Source organism: Corvus cornix, chromosome 3 (genome assembly GCF_000738735.6).
Source record: "Corvus cornix cornix isolate S_Up_H32 chromosome 3, ASM73873v5, whole genome shotgun sequence".
Lineage (NCBI taxonomy): Eukaryota > Metazoa > Chordata > Aves > Passeriformes > Corvidae > Corvus > Corvus cornix.
In genome coordinates, this window is record NC_047056.1 from 47,449,352 (window position 1) to 47,476,279 (window position 26,928).

The 26,928-nt window shown below is 40.1% G+C and overlaps 1 protein-coding gene across 9 annotated transcripts in view; it reads right to left on the minus strand.

Annotated features, from left to right (window-relative positions):
* Window positions 1–781: 781 nt before the first annotated feature.
* SASH1 (SAM and SH3 domain containing 1) overlaps window positions 782–26,928 on the minus strand; it is a 190,552-nt gene continuing 164,405 nt past the window's right edge. For all 9 annotated transcript variants that reach the window (XM_010399170.4, XM_039568290.1, XM_039568291.1 and 6 more), the window contains 10 exons: window positions 24,005–24,076; window positions 21,497–21,640; window positions 19,193–19,328; window positions 18,094–18,263; window positions 16,797–17,006; window positions 15,953–16,103; window positions 13,305–13,418; window positions 6,534–7,672; window positions 5,853–5,984; window positions 782–5,033 (listed from right to left, as the gene is read on the minus strand). In XM_010399170.4, coding sequence (XP_010397472.1) covers window positions 4,773–5,033; window positions 5,853–5,984; window positions 6,534–7,672; window positions 13,305–13,418; window positions 15,953–16,103; window positions 16,797–17,006; window positions 18,094–18,263; window positions 19,193–19,328; window positions 21,497–21,640; window positions 24,005–24,076 — 2,529 coding nt within the window. In that variant the 3' untranslated portion in view covers window positions 782–4,772. The remainder of the gene's footprint in view (window positions 5,034–5,852; window positions 5,985–6,533; window positions 7,673–13,304; window positions 13,419–15,952; window positions 16,104–16,796; window positions 17,007–18,093; window positions 18,264–19,192; window positions 19,329–21,496; window positions 21,641–24,004; window positions 24,077–26,928) is intronic.

The window sequence follows — 26,928 nt, forward strand, 5'->3', positions numbered from 1 at the left end:
ACACAGCCCCCCGCCGTTCCTTGGGGCTAAAGCCACAAAGGATTAACTTTAAGCTGTTGCCATGAGGAGCTGGCAGCGCGCTGTTAGGCAGCTAAGCATACCCATTAATTGCACAGCGAATTTAACCACACCAACAAATGCAAAACAGTAAGCAAGAAGTTACTCAAGTGAGCTGGAAGTGCCAAGAGTCATGTCCCAAGGCTCGGTTGCCCCAAACCCTGGACATTGGCATCTTATTACAGACTGAAGACATTACCTGATTGCTCAGGAGTTACAGTACCTTGCCAGCCAAACGAAGCACAGCTGCATTTGAAAACCAGGTCTGAAATCCCTTCTGGCAGGCAAGAGCTGTAACTGCAACTCCACAGCACTGTACTCATGGGCCCTTTCGCTGGGTCCAGCAATTGTAATTATTCCATTGCCAAGTGGTAAAGCTCCCAAGGGGAGACCTGGGAGACCTCTCACACATACCTCGCTGAGCCCAGCAGCTGGACATTCACAGGATATAACAGACAAAGTTTGGACAGCGCTGATTCACATCATATCATAATTTAACAGCTGCTCCTAGTCTGGATTATCAGGGCTTTTAATATTTTAAATGTTTTAAACCTTCTTCTCCTGCTGTAGATGTGTTGAGAGTGCTTACAAGGAGAGGAACTACAGGCTTGGAAAGCTACAGGTTGAGAGCCCAAGATATAAGCAAAAAAATTAAATTACTGGACACCGCTACCAGAGCACTAAATAGAGGATATGTTAGCAAAATTAAAAACAACGGAAAAAATGAGAGAGACCATGGAAATTTATTTACTTTTTATCTATGAACAGTATGACATATAATTATAGACAAGTTTTGATACACAGGAAAACCCTTTTGTCAACCATGTTTTTGCTAAATGAAACAGCACAATAATCTTTACACATTCATATTTTGTTTTTGCTTTTTTTCTTTACAATACACAGCTTTCTTGGGTTGAAGCAAACTGCAGGACATATTGAGTACTGGTATATTACAGCTACTTACATCATTTAAGAACAGCAAATGGAGAAAAATAAGTTATTTAAATATTGATTTCATATACAGAAAGTGCAACTTTGTTAGTTGTTACATAACTTGCTTGACAGTTTTGATTCCCCAAAGGGTGTCAATTAATGATAAAAGTATCTTGGACCAAAAGTATTATTTATTCTAAAAATAATACAGTACAACTGCACAGCTGTGACTTGGTGAATCGACCACTATTGCTGCTCTTAGAGATGATGGCCTGTTTGAATAATGCGATGTTTAATGCTTCTGATCATGCTCCCAGTCTGCATCCACAGCCAGGCTCGTAAGAGCACAGGGAATTGCCATCTGGGTAGCAACAGCAGGTTATTGATGAAAGCATAGGATTATGATGGCATTTGGTAATATTTTGGGCTTGCTGCTTCTATTGTTAAATAGCTGTTTGAGTTACTAAGATACAACGGATAGATACTTAACACAGTGAGCCTGAGCAGAGCAGATGAGGATTCCAGCAGCAGGTTTCTTCTGTGCTTCCCAAGAGTTAATGAGTGAACTTTTGCTTAGGGCACTGAAGGGTTGCAAGAAGATGCAAGAGGCTATGGCTTTCATAATGCACCACCTCACCTGCTTGGGGGAATACCACAGGTCACTGAAACCACAGCAGGGAAGCTCAAACACTGAGAAGCTTAAGGCTTTTTTTAGATTAGAATATAAACTAAAATTGCAATTCAAGTAAGACCACAAAGCACAGTCTTTAAAAGAAAACAAAACAAATATTAAAACTCTTAAATCTCAAACTTCTCACTCCAGTCCTGATGGGTATGATTTGGTTTCCCTGGGTCACATAATCATTTAAAAGGTATGGATTTACAAAGAGAATTTGGCAAACAGGTTCAGCTTATTCCCATAAATCTCCTGCTGTTATTGAGAGGGGAAAGTGATTAATATGGGAGAGCTTCATTATATGACTTGTCTTCCCTTGCAACATGAGGCAATTTGTTTCCTATTTTATTGCTATAGTCAGCTTGGACTTTTCCCTTGCTCCGATATAACTGCTGTCCACTTACTTCTACTCTGTTCTGGTCCCTCCCAGCAATCCCAGGAAGTCTCAATACTCTTTCCATCTCCTGCTTACTGATAGTCACCATGTAAGCCTCAGAGAGGAACAAGAGAAAAATAATAATTATTAAAAAAACAATTTTTAAACATTTTTTTTTCTTTTTTTTTTTTAGAATCATAGAGAATACTGAGCTACAAAAGGGGACCCATCGAGTCCAACTCCTGGCCCTGCACAGCACCATCCCCAAGAGTCACACCATGTACCTGAGAGTGTTGTCCAAATGTCTCTTGAACTCCTGTCAGGCTCGGTGCTGTGACCAGTTCCCTGGGGAGCCTGTTCCAGTGCCCAACCACCCTCTGAGTGAAGAACCTTTTCCTGATATCCAATCTAAACCTCCCCTGACTCAGCTTCATGCCATGTCCTTGGGTACTGTCCCTGGTGACCAGAGTGAAGAGATCGATACCTGCCATTCTGCTTCCTCTCATGAGGATGTTGAGACTGCAATGACGTCTGCCCTCAGTCTCCTCCAGGCTGAACAGACTCAGCTGTTCCTCACAAAGCCTCCCCTCCAGACCCTTCACCATCCTTGTGGCCCTCCTTTGCACACTCCCCAATAGCTTAATGTCTTTTTTATATTCTGGCACCCAAAACTGCACACAGGACTCGAGGTGAGGCTGCACCAGATTCTCACCAGCTGTACAAAACATGTCTGCAGTATGTCTCCTGATTCTGTCATATCAGAACATGCTGCTTATCAGACACCAAGGAGAATATTGCAGAGCTTTGCAATTTCAACTTGCATCACTGAATTAGTTGCCTTCATATGATGGTAAGCAGTAAACACTGCTGAAATACGAAATGAGGGAAGTAAACCTAACAGCTATCAATTGTACCAGGAGGCAAATTAGTTATCATCTGTAGTAAAATGCATATTCATCTGCTTAAAACGTGACCATGAAAGAAGGGCCAGATACAGTAAGGAATCATGGAGTAACCACAATTTTTCATTCACCAGTCTGAGAGCACTTTATCAGGAGAAGTCATTAGCTCAATATGAGGCTAGGATAATTGGGGCACCAAACAGTGAAGTGCCTTGTCTGGTTTTATACAGTAAATTGATGTCAGAAATGATATTGGAAATAGCTACACATCCTGGCCTGTGCCCAGGTTTCTATACTATCTCCTTTTGCCTGCCAGACTAAGCTTGCTCTGTCTTCCATGGAGCATTTGCACTACAAGAAGCTGAAGGACGCACCATATATAGATCCCAAAGAAAAAGCTAGTTATGTGCTATTCATGATAATTTGTATTTGGTATATAAAATGTGTACCCAATATAGAAAAATAAAATCTGTCATTAGTCATATATATGACTGGAACGTTTCACATGGAGTTAGGCAGAAAAATATCATTGCATCATGAAAAATGGTTCATCACACTTGCCAGAAAAATGCTCTTTTCCAGTGAGAAGTAACATTAACAGAGTGGTGAGGGATATCAACCGTTCTAAAAATCACAGTGTTTTCGTAAGACTATATGGGAATTTTCTTGTCCATGCAATGGAATTACTGGGTCTAATGATTTCTATGGGACACAATTTGCTTTTTCAATGCAAGTGAATTTTCATTTGTAGAAACCCACTGTTTGGAATCAATATGGTCAGGATACCAAGTCAAAGCTGCGGCATAATGATTGACAATATAACACAGTACACAGAATATGATTAAAATGAAAAGCAGTTACATATATACAAGGCAGTATATCTTGGAACAGTTTAGTAACAACAGTAAATGCAGACTGTAGTGAACAAGGAGTTAACCTGACAACCGAAACCTAGCATAACCCTGCATTGTAAAAGCACCTCTACAACACAGGAGATATGATGAGGCATTTTATAGAAGCTACTTCAGCTGGCAATCACCCTAAATGCAACTTAAGTGTGACAGGTTGAAACAAGGCTTGGGAAATGTGAATACAGGGAAGTGAACACTAAGTAACTGCTTAGAAGCTTATTTTAAGGCAAATAAAAAGCTGATTGCTAGAAAGCAGTTATAAAAATGACCTCAGCTCTGTACAAATAAAAAGAAGCTTTCTGACTCTCTGTGGGTTAGTTGCATTGAAGTGACAAAGATGGACCACACTGAAAACTAATTTCAGTCCATCAACTTCAGCCTAGCTAAAGGCTTCGTGGCAACTGCGACCTATACCAAGCAACAGCAAAGATGACTGGGGAGGGCTTTGTGTTTATCTCTAGACTGCTGAAATAAACAAAAGGCATTTGCCAAACAGCTTCTACTGGAATTTGCACCATGATTTGTACCTGCTCTTTAGGACTGCTTTCAGGTACCTGGAACCTAGATGTACGAAAGACCTAGATGTACTAGCATCACTCACAAACTTGAGGAAAATATCCAAGGATCCCCTAATTCTGTGAAGCTGTGTGATTCTCAGGCCAACCCTGTGCAGTTTATGAAATAGGAATACTTTAGATGGGTGTGAGGGGGGAGCGAAGTACCACATCTATGTTACCTGGTGGTTGCTTCTCTTCTCCTTCAGTTGCCAAAGACTTTCATATCCTTTGAAGAAGATATCTGCCTGTCCTGGGGAGCCACTTCCTTGATCCCTTTAGCTACGTGAAGTAATTAGAGTGATACTGGTGCAGGAAGAAGCAGTGGATTCTCGACCAGGCAAGGTCACACTATTGAGAATGTTAAATTGCCTCTGGATCAAGAGGTTTGAAGAGTCTTGCTGCTGCCAGGAGCTTGCTTATGTGCCTTTCCTCTGTGATGCCAGCTTTTTGAAGGCAAGTTTGTGACAGAGAAGGCACTTTGCTCAGTGTGTTGAATCCTGCTTCTGTGAGCAGGCTGGAATACATAGGCAGACCAATGGAAATCAGCCAGTCAGATACAGAGGTGATGAGTCCTGGGGACACAGGTTTACGGCAAATTTCTGTGAGTCCTCCACTTGGAATCTGGGGAGTAAAAAAAGAAAGAAAAGAGAACCTTTAATGTTAAACATCTCTGATTCTACAACAACTCTTTTTTCTTTTTATTTTCTCTTCCAAACTGGTAGAATTTCATAGCAGATGTTTTAACTTCTCTCATGTCACATTTGTCAGTATGAGAGTGGTGTGGGCTTAAAGGCTCAGATCCCTTGGCCAGAAGCAATGACAACAATTTTGGCAATACAGACACAGTGGGCAGTATCCAGCTGTTTGGCTGACTGTCAAGTACCATTCTGAATTAGTTTGAGATCAGTAAAGAATACTCAGTAACAAGACTTTTCACAGTGATACATTTAATTTCTCAGTAAGGCAAGAGAATGCCAATTTTGCCTATTACCTCCTCAGACATACCAAGTTCCCCCCGAAAAAGCCATCAAAGTTTTTGATGGTTTCTCCCTTCTGCTTTTCCCAAGGAGGAGTGGACACTAGTATAGTTTAAGAAATGAAAAAGGAGTGTAAAACCTTTCAGATTTTAATACAGAAGCATTTAACACATGCCACCCTTAGTGAGCAAGTCTCTGTTACCACTGCTTGCAGTCTGCTTAGACTTTTAAGGCCATTACTTGGTCAAGAGAGGGCTATCCACTCTCAGCTTCTGACTGTCCTCGTTTGGGACTGGGGGAGGTACCCCCTGCCCCTGCAGTACCTCTACTTATGCTGTACCTGCTGGATGAACATAAGGAGCACTTCGGTACCAGGACTTCTCAATTACCTCCCTTTACTACTAGTCAGTCCTTTTAAAAGTCTGCTCATAAATAAGAAAATCTGCTTCATGGGAATACTCACTGCCATACGATGCTGCTTCCTCAGCTGCTTTACCCGGATTTGGTCCATGTTTGTAGCAACGTCCTTCTCAGGCTGCTCTAAGTCTTCAGAGTACCTCTGTACCAAAGCCTCAGGAATGCCACAGCGACCATGCTGAATGTTCCCAGCCAGACACAAAGGAGAGAGGACAGATTAAAGAAGTGTATCTATACAGACCAAACAATGCAACAGAAAAAGAAGTGCAGGATGGGAGCAAGAAGGAGCTTTCGTTGAGGTTCCATGAAAACTGAAAAAGTAATCCCTAAAAGACTCCTTCCTTCCCCCCGCAAAAAGATGTACTAGTTGATGCTATCAAATCAGAGTTTCTTGGCAACATAAAATCTAATCATTACCTCCTTTTTCAGTTCTACTCCCCCATATTAGTAGAGAAAGAGACATTTCCATGCCCAGTGCCACCAAGGCACCAGTGGTCTGAAAAGATGAAGGTTCAGAGTAAGTCTGGGATTTCTGAGCCCCCCACAACACAAGAACTACTTAAGGCATACAGTCTGATAGAAAAGACTAACAGAGTTATAGAATGTCTAATGTCCCAATGATTGTTAGCTTATCTTGGCCACCCACAAAAAATGTCAGATACAATGAATGACAGACTATCCCTTGGAATGCCAGCACAATAAAACCACTGAGGTGATTACCACTTACCTTGTCTGAGTACGGTTCTTCAGTAAGATCAATGTCTTCAGACTGCAGCTTGTTTTCTATGACCATTTCCAGATCCATTCCTCTGCTACAAGAGACTTTCCTTGCTGATGCAGGACCGAGCTTTACCACATGCTGCTGAACACTAGCAGTCTCTGGGAGCTCCGACAGCCAGGGCGGCAGCGGGCTAGGAGGGCTACTGGGCTCCTGTTCAGAAGATGTCCTATGGACAGGTACTCCATGACAATCAATGGGAGTGGAGGAGCTGGTCTTTTTTACTGGCAAACATGGTGCTTCTAAACTTGAGTGGTTTCCACTTGTGGTCATGGGAGGATGATATAATCCATTAGAAAGGCGTTCTCGGCATTTTTTGGCAGGGACAGGCGGCGGCTGAGAAGGATTTTTTGGTTGCATTCTTGCCTCGTTTATGCCTTTTTGCTCAGCTTCTAGACCTCCCTTGAGGACTGGAGCATAATCAGCCCGTGCAAGGTCATGAAAACCTTTACTCTGTATTTCCAGAGGTGTCCTTGTTGCATGATGCATCACTAAGGCAGGCTCAGCTTCACAGTTTTTCAGGGGGAATGGAGCAGGCTTTCCACCTGCAGTCTCCATTACAGAGAAGTTCAATTCCTTAGCTCTTCCTTTCTGAGAATTAGCAGCTCCTTTGCCCTGCTTAGCCATGAAATCATCTACCTTACAGCTGCTTCCAGGAGACTGAGGTGGCAAGGCAGAGCCAGTTGCCTTTTTAGCTATATCCAGTGAATCCTGAGGAAAAGAACCTACTTTCTTGTTAGTGCCCTGTAAGTTAGTATGGGGTTCTCCCTGGAGATCATCCAGTGAGTGGGATCTTGGCCATGTGTCTACACCCTGGGGGCCATCCAGAGTTTCATAGCTTCGACATACAGCAACTGGTAAACTTCTGCGGTTCTTCTTCAGACCCGTGACGGCCAGAGGCTGGACGGAACTCTTCAGAGCACGATGTGCACAACTCAGCCGGCTTTCTTTTTCCCCTGGCTGCAGAGTTTCTATTGACTTGGTCAGTGGAAGCGTGGGATAATTTGATAGCTGGTTTCTGCTGAAATCCCTAAAGCTATGCTCACTTGCTGATTTTGAAGGAGGAAGACAAGTCCTTCGAGTTTTACCTAGAAACAAATAAATTCACCATTAAAAATAAAATCTCCAGCATAAATAACAGATCACTTCTAAATGCTTTTGAAACAAAATTATTTATTCCCTTTTTGTTAATTCTAAATGTAAAGGAACTCAATGGCATTTCAAGCATAAAGATTTGATTTGAACTTCGGCTTTAATAGTAAATGTTATCTTTTAAGTAAAATGCATCCAAAATACTTAATATCCTTCCTGCTCTCCAGTGTGCAGAGATTTGAGGTTTAGCTCATATAAACCTTGTTCAGTGTAGAAATACTGTATCCTACAGTTAGAACTGATACCTTATACTCATTGTGTGAAGTTGTTTGACAACCCCCCCTGAAATAACTCAAAAGACCTACATTTTTTTCTTCTTCTCTAATTTGTTTAATATATAAATAATAATGTTAATCTGTTAATAAAGTTTACTAGTTTGCATAGGATTTTTTTTAAAGATACTTCCTGTTTATAAATTTTTAAATTATATGCCAATAGTGTTATTTCATCTTTTAAATGAGCCACAAACTATTTGCAATGGCAAAACAGAGAGCAAGAAAGTGCATGAAGACTGGTTTTGCATCAGCCCCTTTGGAAAGCTACTTTCAGGGATGGCAGAGTTTTATAGAAAAAGATCTTAAGAGATGGAGAAGTGTTTCAAAAGGGAGTTTCAAGTGTGACTAATCTTAGTCTCAAATCATAGTGTGTACTTTTAAGCAATAGATGCTTTCTTCTTATACTCTTTGCCTTCAGAGCTTTATCCTGAAAGAAGTTCAGTGCTTGGCTTTTAAATAATATGCAACTGTTCACCTTGCATAGGAATGAAAGAAACCTTTTTAACCTAAGAAAATAAATACCTTGCTTTCTCTTGCCTCTTACTCTGATCAAGGAGTTTAAAAAAAACAAAGTATCCAGAAAACTAGCAAAGAAAATGGAGGTTACATTTAAGAAGATATAAGGACAACACTCTCAAAAAAAAGTTAAAATCAAGGCGTGCTTATGAGGATGCATGTGAGTACACAGGAACTCCTTTCTCAGAAGCTGTATAGTTCACAGTTCAACTCAAGCTAAATATCACCATTTCCCCACAATGCTAATAGAGACACATCCCACACTGAAGCTGTCTCCCTTGGTGCTACCTTGAGTTCAGGTAACTCAGAGAAGTAGCAGAAAGAAACTCTCTGTCTGCACCCTTCCACATGGAGCTAGGCCACCACCTTCTGAACATAACTTGAAATCACATTAAAAACATGTGTAAGAAATGTTACATTCATTTTTTAGTGCCTCCAGGCGCTAATGTCAATATGTAATGAGCATGGAAAGAGGAGTGTTCTCTTTCTATTATTCATATTTGCTAGCACATGCCTGACTTGTGCAGTAATTCATCCTCTTGTCTGGGGGTTGCTGTCACAGCTCACACAACAAAATCCATGTGCCTTCTTTTCAATCTGATATATCGATCAGGGGTTACACAGTTTTTAGGAAAGTTCACTCAGGAATGTCAGTACTAAAAGAAAGTTGTGAAAAACCCTACTACTGTGAAATATAAGCTCTTACTGAAGCCGTAAGGGTATCTAATAAGCAGCATTTAATTTCTTTAGAAATGAGGTATGTCTGTGTAAGGCCAGTAGCCTGGAAATGGAAAAAAGAAGAAATGAGGAACAGGAAAAGGAAGAAAAAAAAAAAAACCAAGAAAAGAGAAATTTTGTGAAAGTAAAATCAAATCTTTAGTTCATTCCAACCCTGTTAGGCATACATATACAAATGAGGTGAGAACGGGAGGAAGTTCAAAATATTTTGTCTATAACATGTATAACCAAACATGCAATCTTTATGGTCTCTGCTTCAAAATGGTTTAAAAGGTACTGCTAGGTTCAATGCTATGGCTTTGTACAAAGGACAGTAGTTGAGAACGTAATTTCTTTTAATGTGATTTAAGTGAAGAGCAATATCAGGAGGGGAGCTATGATTTATTTCTCTTTTTTCATCTACTCCTTCCTTCCTCCTGTCAGGCGTAATTTCATTATGCTTCTGAGACACTAAAAAATGAAGGTAATATTTCCTGAAAACAGATTTTAAAATATATTTTTAAGCTGTTTTCATGAAGTGGAGAGTTATATAAATAATGTCCACAAATGTAATATTGCCTACCTTAAGAAGAAAAAAAAGGGAAACAACCTGCAAGGGTTGAAGTGTATAGCTAGTAAAGTTTAAACCACATTTTTAATGCTAGGATTTTTGATAATAACTCAGTCTTATGGATCCCTGATACAGTTATGCAGTCTAATGCCTTTCATAGGGCTGTAAACCATAGAGGCATTTCTGATTCAAATGTGTGCAGGACACAGATGTCTGGGTGAAAAATAAGATTACAAAGGCGGTCCTCACACAAAATGAAAGAAAAGTTTATATTATTTTCAGTTCAAGCTATAGGAAATACTTCAACTCTTCTGTTTGATGTTATGGTGCAGTTCTTGGACAAAGCATTGTCCACCTCTCATGATACTTCTTGTTACTATGATACAGGGAAGGAACTTTTCCATTCCTTGTCATCATCTGTCTCAGAAGAAAGAAGACTGTCTTGGGTAATCGTTCTAGAGGTACCATAGCTACAGCAAAAATTTTTCAGTGCTTACCACAGTATCTTTTTCCTTATGGAAGATGGTCCTCAGAAATTTATGTATGCAAAACCAGACACAGAATGCAGTGTCCAAATCCCAGATTTTATTAACTTCATTTTGGCATTGCTTTCTGTGGCTATAGTTTGGGGGCATTTCAAACTGCTCTGTTGACACAACGAAGATGATGGCACCTTAGACAATACTGGCCTCATTGCTTTTTCTACTGATTACAAACAAGTAGAAATGCACATTACATTAGGCAATGTGGCCACCTGTTCTGTTGCTTCCTTTTCTGACTAATCAGGGCTGAATGCTTAAGTGCTTAGGATGCCTGCCTGGTACTATGGGAATCTGGGCTTCAGATTCTGAACAAATCAGAGAATACCCTTATCTCAACCTGATAAAGGCCTGGTTTGTTCGCTCATTCAAGTGTGCACATTGCACGTGCAATTTCACCTCTTTACATCCCCTTGAAAAAGCTATACAACATCACAAGTAAAGGTTCAAAGAAGCCAGGCATGAACAGGGATAGGAATGACCTATAGGGAATAATTAATAGGCCTTCTCAGACTAAAAAAGAGATGACTTGGGAAGGAGTATGACAGACATCTATATACAGATATTGTTAGGTATGGAGGTTCTAAGGAAGACCAGGGGCATTCATAAGAAGTTCCAGGAAAATTGACGAATGCAAGGAAACAGCACCCAAATTTTGAAGTCCTTAAATGAGTCATTCCCCAAGAGTGTCCTGGGAAGCATCAAATATGCATGCTCTGTTCCTATACCCTTCTGTAGCTATCTACTTTTGGCCAGTCCTATGAGAACCAGATTTCTGATATGGGTTCCAAATGCACCTCAGACTGCCGACTCCCGCACACAAAACAAGCCCACTGCCTGCCTCTAAATTGTGACTAATTGTCACAAGTCTAAGGGACAACTTGCTCTCTCTGCCCTGATTCTATATGGACTAAGCATCTGATCAGGGATGGTAACTTCCTGCTCTGAGGTTTTTCCTGTCTAACACCGGATAGATCACAGACTGCCTGCTCCTTGCTCTCTGTGAATCGAAACAAAACCACAGTGCTGCTATAAGTACACTGTAGATACCTAGGAGAATATCCAAACACTTCTGCAGTGGGACCCAGAAAAGTACTTACAAAAGATACTCTGCTATAGTACATAGCAAACCATTTTCTAGCCAAAGTGTAAGAGCAGCTCTGAAATCTTGAACTGATATCAAAAGATCCAATATCAGCCCCAAACTGGACACTATACTATTCATAGAAATATTATGTATAACCATTACCCAGAAAATGTGAAGACTGGTTTCTTCTCAGAATGCACTTCCCCTTTATGAAGTGCTGATCTGCACATTATGGTATTTATACCAGACATGAGAATGAGAACAGAATGTATTTTGAAAAAAAAAAAGCATATAAACAACTATGGACCATGAACTTTGCAATGAAGGTGAAGCACTTTTCAGATTAAATAGCCTTGACAAAATCTCTGAATGAATCAAATGTTCTTTTCATAATGGTTTTCAAAACAAGCACTAAATGCATTTGTGAGCAAAAATGATGCAGAAATGCAGCAAGTCATACATTAAAAAAAAATATTAAAATCATCAGCATTTCACATTCTGGAAAACTCAAGAGAGAAATATTAGTTTAAATGTAAGTATCCAAGCAGACAGGCAATGCCAATTGCTTTCTAAAGGTTTTATTATATTGTTAAAATAAAGAAAGTGTACAAGCAGCACTTCAACTTCAGTGTTACAGCTATCATTATGATTTTACTTAGAGATAAAAAGAAGAGAAAATTGTCACATATGCCATATATTTAGCTATGATTCTATTCCAGCATGCCAAGTGGAGGTGGATTCATATTCAAGAAAAAAGCCTCCCTACTTTCAGGAATTTAGTATACTGTCAATTCCAGGCATTCAGCTTCAAAGCAAATTGCTATTTTCTTCAATAAAATGTTATTTTTCAGTAGCAGACTAACAGAAAATGCACATACTAAGAGAAGGATTTTTAGCTCTTATTTTAAATTGGAAAAATGGCCACTATAAGGGGTTTACAGAATCTATTTTTTCTGTTCCTGGTTTCCTATTTATGGTGAATGCTAGCAATAAATCCAGGCAGTCTGAGGCCAAGACATGGCTCAAATGCTTGGAGTGAAAATGCCTAACTCAAACCAATTTCAGCTCTTTTAATATTTCATCCCTAATGACAAGTTTAGACCATCCCAGAAGTAAAGCATATGCTCAATCAGCACAACAATCTGTTTCTTTAGATCAGAGACAGCAATCTCTATTATCATCATCTGCCTTGGTAATTTTTCAGTGCATCACCTTTCCCTGATGCAGGATAAGGCAATGGGAGCTGATATCATTAGCATTTTTTTCATAGTTTATTTTCTTGCCAACTTCTCAATAATTTAACTTTCTAGTGTTCATACACTAAAAAGTCCTAAATCTCTGCAGCTGGGCTCTGATCAGAGGACAATGCAACATGCAACCCAAAGCAAACAGAAAAATATGGCCTAAAACAAAGAACATTTTCTTAACAGCTTTTGTAAGGGTTCAAAAGAAATCCCCCTAATATCAGTAGAGTTCAGAGGCTTCTCTGTTGTTGGTCCTTTAGACTTGGACTGTCAGTGTACAAGCAAGTGCAAGCCTCATGAGGCACAGTGGCATGAGAATATGATTGGGAGCAGAGAAGGCAGGGGAATGGCAGTGAGAAAGACTGTTGCTTTAGGATCACGAAAGAAAGACTATTTGTGAAATGTGATCTGTTTCCTACTAATGCAAATAAACAAATTAGAAGCAGTAGCAGTGAAAATCAATGGCTCAAGCCAAGGCAGAAAGAGGTAGTCAGAGCAAAGAACAAAGTCAAGTAGGAAGTAGCTTGTGCTAGCTAGGAACAGGAGCAAAAGTATATGAAGTTATCTACTGAAAAAAAAAGACTGCAGGAACTATAAGGCTCACTGTTGTCACCATTACCATTCTCCAGGTTTTCACTGCTTTCGTAGCAGCCAGAATCCCGAGGAGAGCATCCAGTTAGGCCTTGGCCTTCAATGAGAAGTTTCTCCTGAGATCCTGACTGGTCGCTGTTACCTAGAGGATGCGAGAATACAGTGAAAAACAGGCAAACAGAAAATGCGGCTGAACTTAGCAACCTTCCATTTCAAACACCATTGTCTTGTGTGTCCAGAGAAGGGCAACACAGCTGGTGAAGGGTCTGGAGCACAAGTCTTATGAGAAGCAGTCGAGGGAACTGGGGCTGTTGAGCCTGGAGAAAAGGAGGCTCAGGGGAGACCTTAATGCCCTCTGCACTGTTGGACTGTTGTAGCCAGGTGGGGGTCGGCCTCTTCTGCCAAGTAACAAACAATGGGACTAAAGGAAATGGCCTGAAGCTGTGCCAGGGGAGGCCAGGGGAGGTTTAGTTTGTGAATTAAGAAAAATTTCTTCACTGAAAAGGTGGTCAGGCACTGGAACAGGTTGCCCAGGGCAGTGGTTGAGTCACCATCATTGGAGGTATTTAAAAGACGTGCAGATGTGGTACTTAGGGACTTGGTTTAGTGAGGACTTGGTTGGACTTGCTGTACCTAAAGGTCTTTACCAATCTAAATGATTCTTTGATTTTCCCTATTGTATTATTTATATCAGAAAAGAATGAGCATTAGGAAAAGCCATCACAAATGTTGGAAACACTCATCCTGTTTGGTAAACGATTAACAACAGCCTCAGCAAGAGTGTGAGGGAGCAGCATGGTACACAATGAAAGCAGAATGGAATTTCTGTGTGCCTCAGCTGCCTTGGGGCCTGCAACTTACCACCACAGAAATTTATTTTAAATGATTGTGTCAAAGTTCTTTCTAAGACTTAAAAAAAACCTCCAACACCCAAAACAGCAGAAAAGAGCTGAAAAGAACCAAGTCAAGTGAAAAAGAATAAAATCCTAACTCTGAATTACCTTCCAGAAGACCTGGAGGAAGGATCAGGAGTGAGTCTGGCACATTAGATATTGTCCCCTAACAAAGGATGAAGGGACATGAAGGAGACTAATGGTGCCAATTCCTTCCTTCCTTGGTCTATGCAAAAAGCCAACACTCAAGTGTGGTCCATCCAGCTTGCATACACTGGATTCCAGGCATTTACCCAGAATATTTTGTCAGAAATCATATTTTGTAAAGAAGCTAAATCTGGAGCTGAAGATACAGAAAACCAGTGTCATGACACAGGAATACAGTTTACGCTGTGGGCTTTTTCCCCCTGCAATAAAATGTCAGAAATGGCTAGTACAATTCCTACTCTCAGCACACGGCAGGTAATTATGGGGTGGAACTATGTGCTGTTGCCCCTCCCAGATTCCAGCTGTCTGGTCCCCACTTCTCTTTCTCCTCATCATCCTGACTTGGAGCTGGAATTTGTACTTTCCAACCATGAAATCGTCAAGTTTTCAAACCAAAATTGAAGGGTCCTGAAAAAAATTTTTACTTCAGGGAAGTTTAGCATTCTAAATAGGTCTGCACATAATGAAGAGAAGCTCATCTTAGGCGACAAAAAGCTACTCTGATATAAGTGAAAGGAAACTAATTCTGCAACTGCAACTTTATTGGGAGCTAGAGAAGGGCAAGGAAGGAGTGGATGCCTCTTTGGGAAATGAACAAGAAAGCTACACAGGCCACACAGCACTGTCTAAAGACACTAACCACAAATATTGCTGTAACTGAATTAAGCATTTCCCACTTAATAACAGCTGTTTAAATTGCTGCTATGGCAGTTTAAGCTAAAACATAGGAATTTGCACAGAAGCAGCTGAGAAAGCCCTCACACAATCCCTTCTACTGATTCTGCTCGGTGGATACCAACCTTGTACTGACACTTGGAGATGAAGGGCAAATTCAGGACTGTCTAAGGTTGCTGCAGCTAGGCTCTGCTTACTCCTGTGCAGCAAAGACACCCTTGCATTTGACTGCCATGGCTTACTCCACTTTTCCTCGTCATTGCAACCACTTTCCCGGTACCACGTGTTCAGTGAGCAAAACTGCACTGCCGAACACAGATAGGTGGGTCACTGTTTTTCACTCTTTGCACTTGACTGATATATTTGCTCCCTTTGAAAATTGCTGTGTTGCCATATACACAACCTGAAGCTACCGTTACAATCCTGCAATTAACAGCCCAAGAACCAAAAGCATGTGCAGATAAGATTAATTCACATTACACTTCTCCACAGCCCTCTGGGCTTTGACTTTTTTTTTACTCTTGATAAACTTAATCTCTTCCCTCTAATCTGGAAATTTCTTCTTTCCTACTCTCTATGTCTCAGCCTCTTACTTTGAGTAGGTTATCTCAGGATTTATTCTTGAACAACAGTATTCTAAAGTGTTGTGTGTTGTACATTTGATATTCATTAAATAAGTTGGGTGGCAAGGTTTACATGAACAGAATTAATTCCAGCAGAACAAAAGGAAGTTTTAAGTCACTCCTCAAAAATCTAACGTTACACAGGATTACCCTGGAAATAACTAGATTAGGAAAAAAAAAAGAGATCAAAATCCTGGAACAAGTTTTCTGCTTTAAGGGGTTCACAAGGTTCTTGGCAAAGCTCTACTAAAACAGAAAACCTCTAACATCCCACGTACTATCATATTCCTGAAGAAGTTCCACTGCTGTGAGGAGAACAGCTCTGTGCTCAGGATCTCGGATGTTCAGTTCATCCAAATCTTCTTCTTCTAAAAGCTTAAAGGTATCCAGATCTTCATAACCATTGAATAGAAATGTGGGCATGTGCTCCTGCACAAAGGGGAAAAAAATAAGAAGAGCTGTAAGACAACATATTCATTCAACTTTATCAATAAAAATACTAAAAGAGATTTTTGCAACCAGCAAGAAATGCAGTAGTTAAGTAAGTGCAAACCAGCGCACAACAGCAAAATTATGTATTATAGTTTGCATAAACACTGCTCTGAATTCAGGGAGGTAGCTGTGCCAGAACTGGAATGCTGCATATATTGTTGTGCTTGGAATGTACTGTATTACATGGCCTGGGTATCATGCTACCTGAAGGCACAACATGGCATGGTTCTGTACGAGGGGAGAAGTATGAAAGGTGAATGACAGCCACACCAATTTATCCCGAGAAACACGGGAAAAAAAAAGTCCACTTTAAAGACAGGGCAATTATTGTTATTTTACACTTTTGGCTTGCCTCTGGAGTGTGCTAGCCTGTGGTCATACCGTACAACGATTTACGGTCTCTGAGTGCACATGACTCGCAGCCTGCAGCACTTCATCATGCCTGAGAGGCAGCTCTGCCTGGCTTCAGCTATTTTCACTCTGCAGCTAAGACCTGATTCTGCTAAGTGGTGTCACAATCCTTAGGATTATGAATCTGGTGTGTAGCTTCCAAAACTAACAACTTCAAAGGTGTGGTCCCCTTCCCACAAGCAAAAGTGAAGGGTAAGCAGAGAGAGAAAGAATTGGGACCTTCAAATTGATGCGATCCAAGAGATCCTCAACTGACTTGGGCTGGGGAGGTCTGCTTTTTCGACGTCTCCTGGTGGGCCGCTTCGGCTTCTCTTCCTCTTCATTTAACACATCCACATAGATAAATTTGAAGGTGCCAACTTTGTTGTTCAAGAGACCCATCCAAGTGCCCATGGGGGGTTTGCTGATTATATCAATGATGTCACCTTTCTGCAGACCAAAGAAGCAAGAAAGCCTCTTAGCCTTCTGACAGATATTTAAGCAAACACACCCACTTGGATTTCCATGTACACAGACAACACACTTTAGTTTTCAAAAGGTTAACCACAGCTCTTGCAAAAATGTCTGATAACGCTTGTTTTACGCATGGAAGGAAAGGGAATCAGGTGACATGCCTCAGAACACAGAGCAAGTCAACAAAAGAACCTGGAATAGACCCCGACTGTCCAGATTCACAAACCTGCTGGCATCTCTGTAGAGCATCAGTGCTCTTTGGTTCAAAAGTCTCTATGCTTGCAACTACCTGAAATTGGTGCAAAGCAGAGCATGCTCAGTGTATATGGGAACAATTTCACATCAGATCTCCTGAGCAAAGGAAGCCAACGCAGAAAGAACCAACAAAGTTGCTTTTCCTAATGTGCTCGTGATCATTACAAAGAAATGGACACACAACTGCTTTTGCACACCTGAAGAGATTACCTTACATACATCTGCTTTAATTCCAAGCTGCCCTTGGAATTTTAAGTAATGAATGTAAGGAGTCAGTTTGAATTGAATATGGCACAACTAAAAATAATCAAAGCTGATATCCAGAAAAATTAAAGGGGGGTGACCACTCAGCAAAGTGTTTCAATATAAACTCAAACCAAGTTATATTAACTGAGATGCCTTTAAGAGACACTGTGTGCAGGTGCATGCACATTTCTTCCAAGAGTTTTGAAAACTTTTCCATTGAAGATTATTTCCTTGTGGCAGACAAAGTATTTTTCCAATCTTTCAAGCAAAACCTTGCAAAATGGAAATGAATTGATGGCACATCTTTAATTTTCCAGAAACTAAAGACACAAGTGTCTTTCCCTGGATGGAGAGAAACGTAACTACTTACTTATGTTCTATAACATTTTGCTAAAAATGCTATACAAGGAAATATTAAATGTATAAGACAGGTTAAAGGGCTTAAAAAACACATATAAATTCATTAAAAGATTAAGAATTCTATCATTGCTGCAAAAAGCTCTTAATTTAGAATTTTAGCAAAATAAATGTTTTACTCCTTAAAAACAAATATAGCTGGTACCTTGAGCTTCAGAGAATCTGTATCATAAGGACTTGGAGTAAAATCAGTGTGAACTCTGGCTCTTCCACAAAAAGGTCCTCTGTAAGGAGGCTCTTCATCGTCACCATCTTCTGATTTCACACTCTCCCTGTTGCTGGTTGAGGAATCTGTTGTGCTCACTGTCTGACCACCTGTGTGGGAGACATAGTATCAGTTCACAGAAAAGGCTCTTTGTGAAGAAGCTTCAGAAACAGAGGAAAGATAGAAAATGGGTCTTCTTTCCACAAAACATGGTATCAAAGTTAAAAGTCCTTAGATGCTGCTAGTTCTTATACACACATATGGATGGGAGAGTTAGTAAATCTACTTTGCACTCCTGTTTTCCTGAATTCAGCCCCTCAATATTTAACCGAGAAGCTATTTAACAAGTGTCTCATCTATGGTACGTCACAGCAGATGACATCTTCTGGGAAGTTTTGCTCACAAAACTTTTATGAGGAAAACAAGCTCTGAAACCTGCAGGGGGGTTCTAGAATCCCTCCCAAGTCCAGAAATTTCGTGAATAGTGCAGCAAGTTCACATCACCTGTGTTCCATTTAAGCTGTTTCGTGTCGAGACAATCAAAACCAGAGAGGTTTTAAATACTACTCTTTCTTTAACCAGTTAATGAGAGAAACTCTCTCGAGGTTTCTCTGGAGGGAAGGTGGGAAGCCCATCTGGAGTGCTCAGGAGAAATCCAGTGTAAAGATGAGCCGGTTTACTACTGGCCAAGGACTGTAATTCTTATTTAGAGTGAGAATTACAATCCTTGGCCAGTAGTAAACAGATTCATTATTACATTTATATTAGAATACTTATATTGTAATAGTAGGACCCAGCAGACCAAGCCAGAAAGCCGAATTTCACTTTTTCAGGGTTCTGCATAAACATAAAGCAAAAAAACCCCACTCTTTGCACCAAAGAGCTTACAGTTCTTTGCAAACCCCTAATGACTAACCCATCAGCCTTTCTACTTTTTAACCACTGTTTCTGCTTTGACTTTCTCTGATTCTGCTTACTGTGGAGATCTCTGCTCCCTGAAGCCACAGAAATGGAGTGACACAGTTATAACTGAACTTACTCATTGAGCTCTGACCACTTAAGGAACTCCTCAGGCTCTCCACTGAGCCACCAGCTTTCAGCTTGGGTTTGTCCAGGGAGTCAGCGTCTGGTGGTGGCGACTGCGGGGAACCTGGCATGATCCCGGGGCTGGACTCCTGAAAGGGATTGGACCATTAAAGTTTGTTAAATGAACATAGGCACTGACAGGAGCTGCTTGTGCATCTCCAAAAAGATTCTGTTTTCCCGCTCTTTACCAGACAGGCTGAAACCTTCTATCTACTTATTTAGCAGTACCCAGCTGTGGTAGAAACTCCACTTTATTAGGCATGATAGTGGTGATGGGAGCAAACAGACCAGGCTGAAAAAGCTAGCATTGTAAGTAGAAACAAAAACCTTACACAAAGCTCCCAATTCAAGGGTTTTTATGACACATGATACTTTTGCCAGCAGTACTTGCAAAACAACTAGTGCCAAATTCAGGTTTCTGAATCAGGATTTTGTACAAAGATGGACACAAACAAACAGACAATGCAAGTGAGACATGAAGCAATGGGTTTGTTTTGTTGGTTTTTTTCCAGTGAATTTTTTATATCATTGCTCATTTACCTAGAAGAACAAAAAAAAAATTGGCTGGAAAATGCAGCCTTTGCATAGTACAAATACGCATAAACATATATGCATAAATATAAAAAGATTTTGCTACATGTGCAATAGTTTAAGCAATTTCTCTTTTCATTCAGTCAAACATGACAGAAAATCAAAAGGGTCTTTCCTAAATTGAAATTCTGTCAGCCTTTGTGAAGCACAGGTAAAACAAAGCAGCAGATACTTGTGGCCAGCATAACTTTTGCTTGTTTTAATGCATGCAGAAAGAGATACTGGAACATACTTTGAATCATGATGCCTGAAAGTTATAAATATTTTAAAACAACTGTGCCATGAAGTTTGAAAACAGAGGAACTGTAGCTTGCATACAGGAGTGTTTTGTGGAGATGTGTGGTCATAAAACTTTTAGATGAACACTATTATTTGCATGCTGCAGAATCATTAGGAAAATCTCATCCCAGCATATGACTTCAGAGGTAAAGTCAATCTCAGAGAGAGAGACAGAGAGCAGAAGTATTGCTAAGTCGCTGTAAAGCAATTTCTCAAAGGATCCCTTTTTTTTGGCAGACTTTGCAGAAACGCACTGTAAAGCCAGTCAGACACCAAAACATCTTCTCACCAATATTAAATCATGTTACACCTTAAAATATTTTAACTGTAAGTTTAAATTAAATAACCAGAAGTGTAGTACTGCCCCTGGTTATGAGTAAGTATGGCTAATAAATCATTCCGCAGGAAAGGGATTCTAATGCTGCAAAGCATGGCATAACACTGGCCACATTTCTGCCTCTCTTGGTGCCTGCGGATTCTTCAGTTTGGGGTTGTTACTATGGATGTTACGAACTGCTCCTTTTACACGCAGTAAGGCTTTGCATTAAGAGCAAAACTCCCTTTCCATTCCCAATTCCCCATGACTGCGAGCATCCCCTGCGACCCAGCAGCCAGTCCGAGCCCACATGGGGGCGGTGTTAACCAGGAAGAGCTCTGCTTTCCCAGCGTCTTTCGAACTTCCTCCTTACACAACCCAAGTGGCAAGACCGATTTTAAACAAATGCCGAAAATTTTTGACACTCCACTAAAGCAAGGAACCCAAAGTATACCAAAAGGGGAAAAGACAGAAATTGTTTCTGGGCCACTGAAATTCAAAGCCTAATTTAGAACTAATGTACTTCAGGTTTGTCTTTAAGAATAGACTATAAAAATCTGTAATGAAAGAATAATAGGAAAATCTTCTGTCAGATAGATGCCCCCTTTCTGACTAGATTGTGCCTCTGTTTTAATGGGCTGTGGCACAGGGCAAGCTATGATGGAGAAAAGATCTGTAATAGCAGAGAAGAGCTGTGTATGTGGAGTTATGCTGGGAATTTAGACTAGGGTGTAAATTGCAGATTAAATATATTACTGTGACCCTGTGTAACATACTAGTTCCCTTAATAAATTATGATAGAAAAGAAATGGAAATAGAGAATGAGGTGTGTAGTGCCATCAGTGACAGACTTCTGATGAGCTACTTAAATGAAAATCTGAAAATGCATTTTCCATGGTACTGGCATCTAAAGGAAGCCATTTCACAGTGAGGGATTTTAAAGAAACACAGGAATAAGTCACACCATATAGTCTTGTTAGAAATTTCTTCAGAGATGCCTTGATGCATGGGAATCAATGTTGATTAACACTTCTACATTATTAAGTGGATTCCACTGCAGACCTTACATACCTGCTCAGACAAAGAGCTGCTGTATTTTTTTGACATCCTTTTCTTCATTGTTTCTTTTACAGACTTCACCTTTTTGCCCAGAGATATACGGGAGGCAGAGGGTGATTTGATCACTTCTTTATAAACAAAGTCTCCTTCTTTGCCCTGCAAAATAAAACAGGGCTTAAGCCTTTTAAAGAGAAGAGCCATTTTTTCCCTCATTCAGCAGTCAGTGCAGAGGTGTCCAGGCAGACACAGGACAGCAGCACAGTGTCCTGTTGCCTGCTCCAAATTCACTGTTGAGACCTTGTGCAAACCACTGTAGCAGTCCACTGTAGCTCACTCTTAAGGATGGATTTGTAAACTTTTTGTGAAAGTATTGTGTGTAGATGTGTTGAGGACTGTTAGGATGCCTTTATCCCTTTGCATTTCAGATAAGTATTTGATCTGATAGAAAACCCCACAGTTTCAGGCTAAGCCTTCCTGACAGGACACGCAACAGTAGTTGTGGCTAATGTTGGCCAATGCTACAAAGAGTTTAACAGGAATAAAGGTAACTCTGAGATCCTAGCCAAATACATATCTCTCTGTGTGTATATATATATGTGTGTATATCTACGTTTGCCTACCCAAATTTACTTTTTTTTTTTGCCTACCCGAATTCATTTTTATTTTCAGACAGGTATTCTGCTAACCTCTGTGGTTTTACTGTGGACCATAAAAAAACCCAAAAAAACCGAGCACCACAAAAAAATGTACTAAATTCATCAGCCATGGACTTGCACTGCGTTTTTTAAGGCACACAACAGGGTACTGACAAACTAAGTTAGATAAATATAGTGGATGACAAAGACCAGCTGCTTTGAATGCATTTAACCTTTTCTAAACCAGCTTAAGATACTGAGCACTTACCTATGCCACAAGCACACACTTAATATGGATCAGCTGATGTTTTGCCAAACTTGTATGATTCAGCCCTTATTCAGATTGTCCAGGCAGGACATTAAACATGGTCTTACGTTTGACTGTGTTTTAGGAACCGCTGAGCAATGCAGCTCTATTAGAGCTACTCTGGCACCCTCCAGCACAAAAAAGGACCAAAATCCGTCTGGCCGAAGAGATAGCCTAGTGAGTTTGGTCTCTGACTTGGTTCAATTTAGCTACAAGAAGATAGCAAACCCTAAAATAAATGTACACTATATTGTACATTAAAGATTTATCTTTTTTTTTTTTTTCCCTACGTTTATGTATGTTTTCTACTTCACCAATGTTCTCACAAAAAGTTTCTCTGAAATTCAACTGACAATACATTTTTTTTCCCCCTTACAAGTTGTTCGTAATTACAACTTCTTTGGTAATTTTGGTCTTTTACAAGAAGTTAAGGACAGCTTTTTGCTTAATCTTTTTTTGAAAAAAACCTTCTATTTAATGGACTTACATGTTCTCAAGAAAAAACCCCCTTTGATCCGTATATATTGTTCTAGTGCGCTGCATCTCTCCCACTACTGATGCTCCCAGGGATAAGTATAACATCTAAACTTCACACTTTCTTATATTAAAACCAATCTAATCAAAACAAGTATCTATGTTTAAAGATAAACACTCTAAGTTCAGAAGTTGACTTTTTTACTGAGTTGAAAATTGATGAGTAAAATAACCACCCACAGGTTTAGCAAATTTAGGGCTATTTTATGATGTTAAAAAATAATAAGGCAACAAAAAGCATGCCCAAAAAACCCAGCTGGCATAAGAAGTAATATAATGCTGGCATACAAAATGTTTCACAATTTAGACTTGATTTAAGTGGACAGTAAAGGTATCAGATCCAATGCTGGAACAGAAAAGAAAAACATCTATGGGCAGAAGGAAAAAATATGTTTGCTATTTCATTTGATATAATGTTCTGGCTCGTTTCTGTTCTGTTCTTTTTGGCCACAGGCCAACCAACAGTACCAGTGGGATCAACATGAGTAACATAAAATGGAATCAATTCTCAGGGGAGATGAGGTTTTTTTTTAAACACAAGAATTCTCTGAGATCAATTGCGCAGCACCCAGCACAATGGGATCCTGGTCTACTCCAGAGCTCTGAGATACAATGAGAAAACAAATAATGAACTTCTTTCATAATGACTTCCATGCAAATAACTGGCAGATCTTCAGCAAAGTTAGCCTCATCATTCCAAATAGTAAATATTTTTACCAAGAAAGCATAGCAAGCACATGTTTTGCCTTGGGTGATGCTCTGAGGAAGTCAGACGTAAGAATAGCCCACAGATGTGCCCCCAGATCTGCGCTTTGGTCACTTGTTCCTACCTTTTTACACATACTGTATATAAATACTTATCCACACATGGATATGGGTGGGTATGTTATTCTCAAAGCTAAGGAAGTTTGAGGTTAACAAAGATCCTCTGTTTTCTTGGATCCCCAAACTATTATTACAGACCTAAATTACACTTCAGTCTATTATAACTCTACTGCGCATTTCATTTTATGCTATTTCAAGTCTGCACCTTCTCAAACTCACCATTTGGTCAGAACTGTTTCCAATATGAAGGGAACGATTAGTCAAATCAAAGCCTCCAAAGCTACAGGTCCTCTGCAAAAAACCAAGGATAGGTAAGTTTTATCACCATGATTAGCTCACTTAGAACATCTGTGATTTGGAGAACACCAATTAAAACACAAATGTCTGCAAAAATGGAAAGAAACAAACAAACAAACAAAGGGATGAGAGCTTATAAATCAGGAACTCTGTTGTAAAGCAATATGAGTCTCTCTTTTCCAGAGACAACTCCTTGGCCTAAGGTCTGCTGCTGTTGAGTCATCTACTGCCTACTCCTCTCTTTAAAAAGAAAAAAGACTTTTTGGTCTGAGGAAACTGTTGATCTTATGCATCAAGTTTTCCAAGGTGCTGGCAACTCCATCTCTTCACTCCCATCTGCCTTCATAAATAAGTCCACAGCAGCACTGAAACAGAGAACCACCAATCTTCTAAATCTTTTAAAGCATTGGATAACCTACCTTCTGAATAGCTGCATAGGCTGCATTTCCACTGAAATACAGGGAATCACTGGAAGCCTAGTAGGGTAAGCCCTTGGTAAGAGGAGGGAAAACCCAGCCCAGCTACCCATAAGCATTGTGTCCCCAGAGACCCAGCAAGCCCTGATTCCAGATAAGGTGCTCCAGCTTTTTCTTTGCAATCCAAGAGGTAATAAAACCTGACCAATGAACAACCAGCTGCACAGTACTCAAGTAACTGGCCCTGGCAGAAGTCTCATGGGGCAATGCAAGGAAATGAAGGTGTGGCAGTTACAATTAACTTGCACAGCTTCAATTCTGGGCTCTGAGTGGGGTTTTGAAGACAGGCAGATTCCTACTATAAGTATTCTTTTCCGAGTCAGAGCTGAGATAAACAGGAGGCAGAAGATCAACGCTTGTGAACTAGAAGTTCTTAGGGCAACAGAGTAGAATCAGTTATGTATTGATTAGGTATTGGCTCAGACCTACAAAGGATTCAGTGAGTCAGTGAAGACCCACTACTGAGAACTACTAGGCTGCTTTGTCTATTAGGAAAAAGCAAGCTGTATAAACTGTGACACTTAATAAACAATTATAAGAATTCATTCTTTTAAAGTAAACACTCTTCCTGCCCACCACTTAGAAGCATACGTATTAATAGCTTTTAGAAGATTTTATTTCTAGCTTCTTCCTGCTTACACCCAACAAACTTGGATGACAGTATTTGTACCCACCACAACTCTAGTGGAACTCAAAGCCAGCTTTGTCGAGGCCCCACACACATTAAAGAGAGTGCTATGATGTAGAATTTTTCTAAGTGTTTGTTTTTTGTTTTTTTTCCAGAAGGCAATGTGACTATGGCACAGGTTTTAAAAATTGTTTTTGGAAAACATTTGAGACTAACCACAAGTAATAAGATCAGTTTCTAATGCACAGCATGTTTAGCTAGGAGTAATTTGGTCCTTCTGTGAAGGACCATTATAACTAATGCTACAGTGTATGGTAATCCCAGCAATGAAGAGAGGACATCTGGAACTGCTCAGAGCAAACTTGTCTGTCAAATCAGCCAGAGCTCCTCCTAAAGAAGTCTTCCTGGAGACCAAAACAACTGTTGGTTAAAAGCTTCTGAGTGAATGCACCTTATTAAGGATGCTTGTTGTTTCACTATGGACCTCCCCATACATTTAAAATTTAACTTCCACCTTCAGATTCCAGTAGAGGCCCTGGCAATACTGCACCAAACAAAAGGTCTGTGGATGAGGAGAGGGATATTCAATGGAATGGCCATGCAATCAAAAGTACAGTTCTTCTGGGAAAAAAGAAAAATTGATGCCATTTGAAAATTTCATGCATGTCCAGGCCACTGAAACAAATATAAATGACAAAAATGAATGGCAAGGCAAGACAGAGTGACCAATTCCACTGAATACATAGGCATTGCAATTTCCCTGAGGTTGCAGCAAACAAACATTGAGCATTTCTAGGAAGGAGCGGCATTAGTTGAAGCTTGGCAGCCATTTGTGGTTTCAGGAGGAAGTGCATTGAAAAAGCTGCAAGGGCAGCAGGTCTCCAACACTTATCCCATTCAAACCAGGATGGAGAAGCAGCTGACTGCGGAGTTCCTCAACAACAACAAAATGCTATCCATTTCTTTTTTAACTGTATCTCTGTGATTAAGCAAAGGTCAGTGCAGACGGTTTTCATAAAGAAATTACTATAGCGAGACAAGACTAACTTAATAGAAGAACTGAAAAGTTTATGTCATCTGTATTTACCAAGATGTTTTTTGATTTACCTAAGATGTTATTTTACTAAGTTTTAGAGGGTATTTTTAATTATGGGGCATCTCTAGAACATATGAGTATGCTTTTTGGTCCAAGATAACCTTATTATTCAACCCACAGAGGGGCGAGCAAGGTTTCTCTCATCATTTTAATATCCTTACAGGAAAACAACATCTTCTGAGTACAAGGTCTGTACCAATAAACAGTGTCCTGTTAGGGGGAAAGTAAGCAGTCAATACAGAAGAAATAGTAAAGCTGCCAAGAGAGAATGTTCTTGGTATTGGGTAGAATAAAAATCTGTGTTTTGTGGCCAAAGAGCAAAAAGGGAACCATGAAGGCCGGTCATCTCCCACAGGTTATTCAAGGAGACCACAGCTGTCACTCTTACACCTTATACCTGAAGAAATTAGGCAGAGACCTCTCAAAAAAAAAAAATTGTTATTAAGAGGAAAAGCTGTTTCTACTGTATTGTTCACTGGAATATCTTGCTTAATGTTATGGGTGCACTGCTGTTTCCATCCACTCAAGTAGGGAACATTGTCAACTAGACAACAGACTAGCTGGCTCAGCTTTGGAGATCTGGCATCAAAGGCAAGTTCCTAGGAAACTCAGAATCACAGTTAACATATGTTATATGATGAAATGT